The sequence below is a fragment of the Salvelinus fontinalis genome, chromosome 13, assembly GCF_029448725.1.
Source record: "Salvelinus fontinalis isolate EN_2023a chromosome 13, ASM2944872v1, whole genome shotgun sequence".
NCBI classification, from domain to species: domain Eukaryota; kingdom Metazoa; phylum Chordata; class Actinopteri; order Salmoniformes; family Salmonidae; genus Salvelinus; species Salvelinus fontinalis.
Genome location: NC_074677.1, coordinates 32,779,190 through 32,791,756, shown reverse-complemented (window position 1 = coordinate 32,791,756; position 12,567 = coordinate 32,779,190). Strand labels below are relative to the sequence as shown.

The following is a 12,567-nucleotide window of genomic DNA, read 5'->3' as shown; positions in this document are numbered from 1 at the left end:
TAAGTATTGCTTTGTTCAGGTAGACTGATTTTGCTGTGATCTGATAGGGGTGTCAGTGGGCTGATTGTGAACTCTCTGAGAGACTCTGGGTTGAGGTCAGTGATAAAGTAGTCTACAGTACTACTGCCAAGAGATGAGCTGTAGGTGTACCTACCATAGGAGTCTCCTCAAAGCCTACCATTGACTATGTACAGACCTAGCATGCGACAGAGCTGCAGGAGTTATGACCCATTTTTGGTGGTTGTTTTGTCATAGTTGTGTCTTGGGGGGAATATTTGGGAGGGAATACTGTCACCTCCAGGTAGGTGTTTGTCCCTATGTGTGCTGACTGCTGAGAGTGTCAGCTTCTTGTCCAGTTCTGGCATTTAGGTCACCACAGACTAATACGTCCTTGGGCCTGGAAATGGTTGATTTCCCCCTCTAGGATGGAGAAGCTGTCATTGTTAAAGTGGGGAGGATACAGGTAGCACACATGAGGACATTTTTCTCTGTTGAGATAATTTCTTTCTTATTTTCTATACAGATTTAAAATGTTCCTTTTTTGACTAATTAGTGAGTTAGGTCTTTTCCCTGTTTCACACCTGGTAGTTTGTTGGATGGGCCTACCAGCTCTCTGTAACCTAGAGGGCAACCAGTGGTCTCTATACCATGTTTCTTGTAGGATGACAATGTCTATATTTCCAATTTCTTTTAAGTCTGGGTTCCTGCTCTTTAGGCCTCTCTCTCTCTGTTAGCTTGGTGTTTCTCTTTTCCCTTGTTGACTTTAGCCACACAGGATTACTTGCTGTAATGTTGTCAAGTGCGTTTTAACCTCACTTGGTCACAGATTAGACTCTGTGAGGGGTCACACCATGTTGGGTCAAACGTAGCTAGTAGGGGCCTGGGGTGGTCTAGCCTTTGGTAGGTTTGAATCCAACCGACTGCCCTTCTAATACAAGTTCCTAACTTTTCTTCCACTCTTTCACTGTCTCTATCCAATTAACATGAAAAATACAAAAACATTAAGTAGCTACTTTGACAACAGTCACTACATCCTGGAATTGTTTCTTTGAACAATTTTGGTTTGGTTTGCACTGTCCCTAGGTTTCTCTCGCATGCAGGTCAACTCATATGGAGTTGTTTGTCAGAGGTGAAGTCACAGATCATGTATTGACGAGTGTGTCTGTTTCCTTTCCAACATGCAGGCGAGGAGTGCCGAGGTCCCCGAGCTGAGCGCCGAGCCCCTCTTGCGCTCCTGCAGCAGCACGGCCAGCATAAAGGTCAAGAACGTCAAGAAGTGAGTGGACCATCTGACCGAGTAGACTTACCCTGCCATGGGCCTTCTGATACTGCCTTAACTCCTCACATCTGCTACACATCTCTCTCTATCGATCATCCTTTTTATCTCCATTTTGCGGTCTCTCTTTCGGCTCCCACCCTGTTCTCTCTTGCAACCTTTTTCTCTCTTCAGCTATCGCTCTACATCTCTTTCTGTCTCTACCTCACTCATGTCCCTTTCTCAGTCTGTCTCTCTCTCCCGCTCTCCTTCAATTTTGCCTTTTCTACTGGACTTGATCTATTTTTGCCCTCTTTCTCCTCCCCTCTCTTGTACTATGTTGTCTTCTTCTCCACCCTCCCCCCTTACTTTACTCTCTTCATTATCCATCAGACCCTTAGGCCTAAGGCCTTCATCCTAACCACAGTCCGTCTCTGTATTTCAGACTGTCCTTCACCAAAGGCCACTTCCCCATGCTGGCTGAGTGCGCCCACTTCCACTACGAGAACGTGGACTTTGGCACAATCCAGGTAATCAGACACTGAGCAGGGTACTGTGGTGCTGCTATGTTTTCCTAAAATGTTGGACCGTCTGGTGTGCTGTGGTGGTAGATAAGATTCCTACCTTGGTTGTGATACACTATATTGATATTGCAATGAAAACGGTGGTGTTGTTTCAAGTGTATAGCCCAGTCTTAGTCTTTGCTGATGACACAGTTCATGAAGACAGTGGTCATTTGACTCCACCTCTTTGTTTAATGTGGTGTATGCTAGAGGTCGACCGATTATGATTTTTCAAAACCAAGACCGATTTATTGGAGGACCAAAAAAAGCATATACCGATTAATCGGACGATTAAAAAAAAATAAAAAAAATAAAAAATAAAAAATAAATATTTAAAAAAATATATATATATAGAGATTTGTAATAATGACAATTACAACAACACTGAATGAACCCTTTTATTTTAACTTAATAAAATACAGAAATCAAATCTATTTAGTCTCAAATAAATAATGATACATGTTCAATTTGTTGTAAATAATGCAAAAACACAGTGTTGGAGACGAAAGTAAAAGTGCAATATGTGCCATGTAAAAAAAAAAAAAGCTAACATTTAAGTTCCTTGCTCAGAACATATGAAAGCTGGTGGTTCAATATTCCCAGTTTCGAAGTTTTAGGTTGTAGTTATTATAGGAATTATGCGCGTTGACTATTTCTCTCTATACCAGTTGTATTTCATATACCTTTGACTAGTGGATGGTCTTATAGGCACTTTAGTATTGCCAGCCTAATCTCGGGAGTTGATAGGCTTGAAGTCATAAACAGCGCTGTGCTTCAAGCATTGCTAAGAGCTGCTGGCAAACGCAGTAATGTTTGAATGAATGCTTATGAGCCTGCTGCTGCCTACCACCGCTCAGTCAGACTGTTCTATCAAATATCAAATCATAGACTTAATTATAATATAATAAACATATAATTTCAAACACAAAACATTTATTCTTTCAGTGAAATACGGAACTGTTCTGTATTTTATCGAACGGGTGGCAACCCTAAGTCTAAATATTGCTGTTACATTGCACAACCTTCAATGTTATGTCATAATTATGTACATTTCTGGCAAATTAGTTTCAACGAGCCAGTCGGCCCAAACTGTTGCATATACCCTGACTCTGCCTGCAATGAACGCAAGTGAAGTGACACAATTTCCCTAGTTGATATTGCCTGCTGACATGAATTTCTTTTAACTAAATATGCAGGTTTAAAAAAATCTACTTCTGTGTATTGATTTTAAGAAAGGCATTGATGTTTATGGTTAGGTACATTCGTGCAACGATTGTGCTTTTGTTAAATCATCACCCATTTGGCGAAGTAGGCTGTGGTTCGATGATAAATTAACAGGCACCGCATTGATTATATGCAGTGGGACAAGCTAGTTGTCACGCCCTGACTTTAGTTATATTTGGTTTCTTTATTATTTGGTTAGTTCAGGGTGTGACAAGGGTGGTTTGTTTAGTTTTTGTATTGTCTATGGGTTTTTGTCTTGTCTAGGGTTTTTGTTATCTATGGGGATTTTGTATTGTCTCGGGGTAATTAGGTTGATGGTGGCCTGGATGGGTTCCCAATCAGAGACAGCTGTTTATCGTTGTCTCTGATTGGGGAGCCTATTTAGGTTGCCATTTTCCAAGTTGGTTTTGTGGGTAGTTGTCCTTGTTTAGTTGCCTGTGAGCACTATGTTGGCTTCACGGTTCATTTTGTTGTTTTGTGAGTTTGTTAGTGTTCTTTGTTTAAATAAATAGAGGAATGGATTCTAATCACGCTGCGCCTTGGTCCACTGCTTTGAACTGCCGTGACACTAGTTAAACTAGTAATATCATCAACCATGTGAATTTAACTAGTGATTATGTTAAGTTTGATAGTTTTTTATAAGATGAGTTTAATGCTAGCTAGCAACTTACCTTGGCTCCTTGCTGCACTCGCGTAACAGGTGGTCAGCCTGCCACGCAGTTTCCTCGTGGAGTGCAATGTAATCTGCCATAATCGGCATCCAAAAATGCCAATTACCGACTGTTATGAAAACTTAAAATCGTCCCTAATTAATCGGTCGACCTCTAGTGTATGCTGGTGGAATAGGCTATATGTGGTGAGGATGCTATTATTATTATTAGGGTATTCATGGTGGTTGTGAATTTTGCTGTAGCTTGATTTTGTTTTGGAATTCCACATTTTAAAATTAACCAGTGGTATTACGTGGTTTTGATTTGCGTATGCTCATAAGTATAATATTGTTGACAATACTGTAAGAATGGTAGGAGAGCACTTGCTGTGTTGAGCATGTGTGTGTTTGTTCAGAATCTTGCTGGCCACTGTAGCAGAAGAGGCCTCTTTGGCTCCAGTGGAAATGGAGGGGATCGTTAGTGTAATTAACATGTCTCACCAATGAGCAGCTCCAACTCTACACACTGCAGCTCCAGCTGTTGTTGCCTTCTCCCTTCCCCCGCTCTCCCCTCCTCAGCATGACATCACCAGGAAGCCCTGCCTGCCATGACTCCTACACTGGCTTAGTCTCTCCTTGTCTACTATCTAATTGACTCCTCTCTCCTTGTCTCCTATCTTTCAACTGTTTGGGGTGAGTTTCTCCCCAAATTATCAACTTCAGCATTAAGATCGTTCTTCCATTGCCTACCAATGGATGTAAGATTGTCTTAGTTCTAAAGATCTTTGTTTTTTGGGAAACTCACGACACCCCTGATGTGAAAGACCTGGACAGGTGGAAGCAAATTTCCTGCAAATTCCCCCAGTGCAGATGAAAAGCTATATTGTCTCCTCTTTTCAGCACAGCTAGACCCTGTGTTAATAGTTGGCAAGTTAGCCTGTTTTTTTCTGGTGTGCTTTACTAAGCATTTTTCCTTAGAAAATCTGATATTGGTTTCTGTTGACTCTGTGCAAAGGTATTAAGCATCCATTCTAAACTGAGAATAGGAGGGAAGCAACACGAGCAGTGAGTAATACAAATCTTCTAACCTAAACCAATGCCTTTATATCAAAATGTTTGTTCCAAATTAAACACCAAATCTGCATGGTTAGCATGAGAGGTATTTCCACCAGTCACGTCTGCACTATTACCCAATGTATATTACATCATAAATCCGCTATACATAATGCCTAATTCCCACCTCTGCTGACTCCTACCTCTATTGAGTGCATCTCCATATGGTGAAAGGAGAGGTGTATTATCTGAGCCTGGCTCAATGGCTCCCTCCCGGTGCAGGCAGAGGCGAAACACACACAGAAGGTGCTGCAATACCACCGGGGAGCCCAGAGCTCCACTGTTGTGGTGGTGCTTGCTCGATAATGGAACACACACACTGAAATCACGATATATACACACACACACACACGCAAACAGATCATGATTCACTCACACACACACAGGAATCACGATGCATACACACACAGACACAGACGGATAATGATACACAGACAGATCTGCAAGCACTGGAAGAGGCCAAGAACCATCTGAATCCTGTTATATTGTCTCAGAAGTAGCTTGGTAACTTATCCCCTCTGATTGGCATCTGATGATGAATGTTGATGTAGTACTTCTCCATGTCCAGTAGAAGTCAGCATTGTCTCACTTGTTAGCACAGGAGAGATACTGTAGCATCGTGGTGGGCAGAATCCTGCATTCTCTCCACTCTCCCTCTCCACCAGGAGCTCCATCAACCAGCACAATCTCACAGTGGTAATAAAACAAATAATTTGCATCATTTAAAATCAACATTGGATAAAGAACAAGCTTTCCACACTGACTTCTGTGCAAACAAATTCTATGATTCTTTATACAATTCTATGCTTTTGTCGTTCTCAGATGGCATGTATCACTGTTTTCAATCAATAAATCAATGAAATTTATTTATAAGCCCTTTTACATCAGCAGATGTCAAAGTGCTTTAACAGGAACCCAACCAAAACTCCCTAGAAAGGCAGGGACTTAGGAAGAAACCTAGCTCTGAGGGGTGGCCAGTCCTCTTCTGGCAGTGCCGGGTGGAGATTGAGTACATGGCCATTAAGGCCAGATCGTTCTTGAAGATGTTTAAACATTCGTAGATAACCACCAGGGTCAAATAATAATCCCAGTGGTTGAAGAGGGTGCAACAGGTCAGCACCTCAGGAGTAAATGTAATTTGAGAGAGAGAGAGAGGTTGAGAGAGAGGACCAGAATATCCAATCAATCAGGATAAACCAAATTACAACACAGTCAAAACAAAACTATATTGCTTATTGGGAAACACAAGCACAAATACAAAGCAAAATGCAGTGCTATCTGGCCCTAAATCGACAGTACCCTGTGGCTAAATATTTGACCATGGTTACTGATCAAAACCTTAGAAAAACCTTGACAAAGTACAGGCTCAGTGAGCACAGCCTTGCCATTGAGAAGGGTAGACACAGGAAAACCTGGCTCCCTGTAGAGGAAAGGCTGTGCAACCACTGCACAACAGCAGAACCTGAGACGGAGCTGCATTTTCTGACAAAAAAAACAAAACAATTAGTGTCATTTCCCCAAATTTGAAACCCTTATTCAAGGTTTCAAAGACCTCTCTGATGAGAGTAGGCTACCCGTCCTGTTGGGGGAGGACACAGAGAGCTGTGGGTTGGCAGCGCACTACATTGCTGCCTGCCATAAGTTGAGGGACAGTGTCTGACAAACCAATCAACCTGCACATGTACTCTACTGTATGCTTATTGTTATTGTTGAATGTATGGTTATTTTGACACTTGGTTATTGTTGTCACTGTTGTCCCGTTGACAATTTTGATTCTCGGTTTTATTTTTATATTGTAAATATCCAAAATAAGCTTTGGCAATATGTACATTGTTACATTATGCCAATAAAGCAAATTGAATTGAATTGAAATTGAGAGGTCGCTAGAGAGTGAGAGAGGTCACTAGAGAGAGAGAGAGGTCGCTAGAGAGAGAGGTCGCTAGAGAGAGAGAGGTCGCTAGAGAGAGAGGTCGCTAGAGAGAGAGGTCGCTAGAGAGAGAGAGAGAGAGAGAGAGGTCGCTAGAGAGAGAGGTCGCTAGAGAGAGAGAGAGAGAGAGGTCGCTAGAGAGAGAGAGAGAGAGAGAGGTCGCTAGAGAGAGAGGTCGCTAGAGAGAGAGGTCGCTAGAGAGAGAGGTCGCTAGAGAGAGAGGTCGCTAGAGAGAGAGAGGTCGCTAGAGAGAGAGAGAGGTCGCTAGAGAGAGAGAGAGGTCGCTAGAGAGAGAGAGAGGTCGCTAGAGAGAGAGAGAGGTCGCTAGAGAGAGAGAGAGAGGTCGCTAGAGAGAGAGAGAGAGGTCGCTAGAGAGAGAGAGAGAGGTCGCTAGAGAGAGAGAGAGAGGTCGCTAGAGAGAGAGAGGTCGCTAGAGAGAGAGGTCGCTAGAGAGAGAGGTCGCTAGAGAGAGAGGTCGCTAGAGAGAGAGAGAGAGGTCGCTAGAGAGAGAGAGAGGTCGCTAGAGAGAGAGAGAGGTCGCTAGAGAGAGAGAGAGGTCGCTAGAGAGAGAGAGAGGTCGCTAGAGAGAGAGAGAGGTCGCTAGAGAGAGAGAGAGGTCGCTAGAGAGAGAGAGAGGTCGCTAGAGTGAGAGAGAGAGAGAGGTCGCTAGAGTGAGAGAGGTCGCTAGAGTGAGAGAGGTCGCTAGAGTGAGAGAGGTCGCTAGAGTGAGAGAGGTCGCTAGAGTGAGAGAGGTCGCTAGAGTGAGAGAGGTCGCTAGAGTGAGAGAGGGAGAGAGAGGTCGCTAGAGTGAGAGCGAGAGGTCGCTAGAGCGAGCGAGAGAGCGAGAGAGGTCGCCAGAGCGCGCGAGAGAGGTCGCCAGAGCGCGCGAGAGAGGTCGCCAGAGCGCGCGAGAGAGGTCGCCAGAGCGCGCGAGAGAGGTCGCCAGAGCGCGCGAGAGAGGTCGCCAGAGCGAGCGCGCGAGAGAGGTCGCCAGAGCGAGCGCGCGAGAGGTCGCCAGAGCGAGCGCGCGAGAGGTCGCCAGAGCGAGCGCGCGAGAGGTCGCCAGAGCGAGCGCGCGAGAGGTCGACAGGTAGAGAGGTCGCTACAGAGCGAGGGGTCGAGGTAGAGAGAGAGATCGACAGAGCGCACGGGAGGTCGACAGAGCGCGTGCCAGAGAGAGGTCGACAGAGCGCGCGAGAGAGAGGTTCTGAGCCTGACTACACTGATGCGGGAGGTAACCACCACATATTTGGACACCCCTCATTGTACAGTAGCCCTATTATAAATAATAGAAACAGACCTGACCAAATACTGAACAAAAATGGGAAGGAGTTAGTGCATCTCTGTTGAGCCTTAGGCCTGTACATGCTTAATGGTAGAATCAGAGAGGACTCTAGGTCAGTTTACTTACTGCTCAGCTCTTGGGGCAAGTGTAGTCGATTATGCCATCACTGACATTGACCCCTCCTCTATTAGTGCATTCGCTGTCAGATCATAGTCAGAGCAACGTGTTTCTGAAGAAATTAACCGGCAATATTCATTCAAAAAAACAGCCCAATAAACTCTACAACATAAACCAATAGTACAGATGGGCTCTAAACAGTGCAGAGAGATTCATTGAAACATTGAACTCAAAAGAAATGATGAACTCTACAGTTTTTCAATAACTCACAATACCAAAACAATAAAGATGATGGCAGTTTTTTTTTACAAACAGCTGACTGAAGGCGGGACAGCCGGATGTTCGTGCAGTTGAGACAGTTTCTGCGGTAACATGGACTAGGGTGTCCAATCAAAACTAATATTTTGACCAATTTGTTCAATAATTTGTTGTGTAGATAATCCTCTAAGAAAACCAATGGTCCAAATCTCATGTTTTTACACTTGTAGGATGTCCAAAATTACGGTGACTAAATCAATAGAGGCCAGAGGGAGAAAAAAAGGTCCAAAATAAGGAAAATTGCACAGCATCACGTCAGCTAGGCTGAACGTGGTGTGAGAATGATGGCTACCTGACAGGCTCACTTTCCTGTTGAGCTCGTCAACTTCCTTTTCGAATCCGCAGGACATAAAACAATATAGAGGAGAGATAGATATTGATTTTGAGACATGACGTGGTATTTTCATATTTAAGTATACACTTTTCAGATAATGCAAAATCATTTTTTCAAAGATTTCTCACAAACAAGCATATCTCTGAAATGTCAACAGAGCACTGAGCTTTTATTTTCAAGGCCTTTTACATTTAATTCAGCTCTTGTCATGCTAATTTATCTTCTTTGCAACCCACAGAAACAATTTTGAAGATGTTCACCACAACATGTAAAATCCTCAAGTTTTGGCAAAAAAGCTCAATAGAGCTCTGTGATTATTATCTGATGTATTAGGTTACGATACACTCGTAACGTTTACACTTGTGGGAATTGGCCTATATGGATAGGGCTAAATTGAAATGTTTCTTACAGAAGAAATATGAAAAGCATATGCATAGCCATTGTAGCAATTGAAAGGGAACAGTTTCGAGATTATGGGAAAATTATTAGACCAAAGGTCACCTGACATGAGACTGAATCCTAACATTACTGTCACGTTCTGACCCTAGTTATTGTGTTAATTGTTTGTTTTAGTGGGTCAGGACGTGAGTTGGGTGGGCATTCATTGTTTTGTCTGGTTTGTCTATTTCTGTGTTTGACCTGATATGGTTCTCAATCAGAGGCAGCTGTCAATCGTTGTCCCTGATTGAGAACCATATTAAGGTAACCTGTTTTGTGGGTGATTGTATTTCGTGTCAGTGTTCGTGCCACACGGGACTGTTTTCGGTTTGGTCACGTTGGTTGTTTTTGTATCTTGAAGTGTTCAGTTTACTTTCATTAAATAATGAACACTTTCCACTCTGCGTCTTGGTCCGATCCCTACACCTCCTCTTGGGACGAAGAGGAGGAAATCTGCCGTATCAATTACACTGTTGATTTTATGTGAATTTTAGATTTACTGTACTATTCTCCACATTTGATGGGTACACGTCCTGCTTTTTTTGCTTTGCTCCTATGGGTACACTTGCAATGGCTGCCAGGCCATCCATTATGCCATCATTGACAAGAACGGGGATGCCCGTTCTATTTATATTGCAGCACATACAGTTTTGCTATTCTAACGGTTATTACAGAGACCGCAGTCATTTGCAGTGTGTGACTACTGGGGAAACTAGGAAAGTACCATGCTGCAAAAGAGTCAGCATAGCACTATGCTGCTGGAGAGTTTCGTGCATAACAGGGCAGTTGCACCATATTGACGAGCTGCTCGGAGCTGCGGTGTAAATCATTTTTTAGCCCCAATGAATGCTTGCCCACCTGCCCTGTCAATGTAGTCTACTCTTAGTGATGTCGCAGCAGCAGAAACAGTCCTAGTCTTTTCAGTTCTATCTTGACATGCTGTGTGTGTACGCCAGAGGAGTCTTTGAGGGGGAGCTATAGGAGGACATGCTCATTGTAATGACTGGAAGAGAGTAAATAGAACTGAGTCAAATGTTGTTTCCATATGTTGGATGTGTTTGTTTCCTTTCCATTAATTCCATTCCAGCCATTACAATGAGCTCATCCTCCTATAGTGACTTCCACCAGCCTCTGGTATATGCATGTCTTTGTGTGTACCCACACATCTGTGCGCCTGTGTTTGTGTCATTGCGTGACACTGTGCTTGTGTGTACAGTAACAGCGTGTACAGTGAGTAAGTCAACTGCTATGTTATTTGTTTCCTAAACAGCTTTGCAATTTTTCACACTCCACTCCCGATCCTTAATCTCATCCACTTACTGCTGCGATCTCCGTCCAGTCCCCCAAAACTTCAGTCCCTTACAATCATCAGTACACTACAGGCTGACATTTTTTTTACAAGCAGCACATGTGCTCCTAAGTTGAAAAATGTAGGCGCATATAAAGAAATGTAGGAGCACAGTTACAAGTAGCATAGCATTTAAAAAGTTTGGTCTAGAAACAAGCCGTTTTCCTTGTAGTAATGGAGCAACAGGACTGTCACGAATCTGTCCTCAGTGTATTCTCTATGGCATTTTAAGAGACTACGGTACAGCAAAGTAATCATTACAACAATTATTATCTGGGTGATTTCTTTTATAGGGGGTCTGGTGCTCCCAAATTACAATTCCAGGTAGCACAGCAAAATATTTTGGAGCATATTCTACCAAAATTGTAGCACTGTAGAGCCCTGAAACAGTAGCTTCCCTTCCAGTTGGTCATATTGAATATATCTTTCAATGTTACTCTCTGTGTGTTCTGAAGCACTGCAGTGTAGCCCCAAAGGTGAACAGCACTTGAAAACCTCCTATTCTACAGCCTGACAAAAATACCAGCATGTGAAGTTTGTAGTGTGGGAGGGACACTCCAAATACCTCATCTACCTCTGCAGTCCCCCACTTCTCTCTGGCAAACAAACAAAAAGTTGCTTATGCTTCTTCTTCGTACCGAATCGCAGCATTATTTGAAACGCCTGCACTTCCCTTAGGTCAATGGCAGCAGTTTGTCTGTTCGTATTTGGTGCAGTGTTTTTGAAAGCGATAAAGATCCCATTTAACCCTGACCTATATCTAGGCTTACTACTGCATACACGTCAAACAAGTTGTAATTCATACGGATGGTTATTTTGGTAAATCACACCAACCTGCCACGAGAAAGCTGAATGAGCTAGGTCACCGTTGGCTTTAGGGCTGGGAATTGCCAGTGTCCTCACGATGCGTTATCACAATGCCAATATGATATCTATTGCGATTCTCACGATTCTATATGTATTGCGTCTCAATACCGTGATTTTATTGCGATTCGATGTTCCAAACATATTGCTCACCATATGGCTGCTGCAGAGGGACGAGAGCCATAAAAAAAAGAGCCCCCCAAAAAAAGTTTTGGCCATTCATGAAAATAAAAGTGCTGCAAACAAATTGGCACCCTATTTAAAATAAGAAAAATATATACTATTGGAACCAAGACTTAAAAATAACTGATGTTGGCACAAGATAGATGGAAAGTTGAAGCAAAACTAACGAAATCACAGTTAACGAAAATGTACACCTAATCCAGTATAAACTAATGAATATAATTTATTATACAAGAGACAAAATTCACAAATGCTACAGCACAACGGCAGAGTCATGTCTTAAGTGTAAAACGAATAATGACTCAATAATCCATGCTTTCTGGGAATGCTATAAAGTCTGGAAGTTGTGGGCGGAGCTAGAAAGTTGGCTGTCAGAATTATTACAATGTAAACTTACTTTAAATCTGTCTGTCTACATATTTCAAGACATTGCAAATGGGGGTGTAGTAGGGTTGGGCGGTATCCAGATTTTCATTTCATACCTGGAAATACAGGATTACCGGTTTAGCATGCAAGGGGGCGCGGAAACATTAAGAAAAAAAAGTATATTCGGTGTCTATTACTAGGATGCGAACAAAATTTGAACAAGTAATAGCAAATTTCAATGGTATCTGCTAGCTAAATATGCTAACGAGCGCAAACGAAAATAAACAAATTGCAATGACAGGCAGTCCAGCTCATGAAGTTATACATATATACAGTTTAGAGGTCGACCGATTATGATTTTTCAACACCGATACCAATTATTGTAATAATGACAATTGCAACAATACTGAATGAATACTTATTTTAACTTAATATGATACATCAATAAAGATCAATTTAGCCTCAAATAAATAATGTAACATGTTCAACATGTTCATGGTTTAAATAATGCAAAAACAAAGTGTTGGAGAAGAAAGTGAAAGTGCAATATATGCCATGTAAAAAAGCTAACGTTTAAGTTCCT

At 42.6% G+C, this 12,567-nt stretch overlaps 1 protein-coding gene across 2 annotated transcripts in view; it reads left to right on the top strand.

Annotated features, from left to right (window-relative positions):
* The first annotated feature begins 1,156 nt into the window (after nt 1-1,156).
* LOC129868442 (rho GTPase-activating protein 32-like) overlaps nt 1,157-12,567 on the top strand; it is an 89,951-nt gene continuing 78,540 nt past the window's right edge. Inside the window, exons 1-2 of one of the 2 annotated variants that reach the window (XM_055942421.1) lie at nt 1,157-1,276; nt 1,701-1,785. In XM_055942421.1, the coding sequence (XP_055798396.1) occupies nt 1,179-1,276; nt 1,701-1,785 (183 nt within the window). In that variant the 5' untranslated portion in view covers nt 1,157-1,178. The remainder of the gene's footprint in view (nt 1,277-1,700; nt 1,786-12,567) is intronic. The other variant, XM_055942423.1, reaches the window with a different exon arrangement.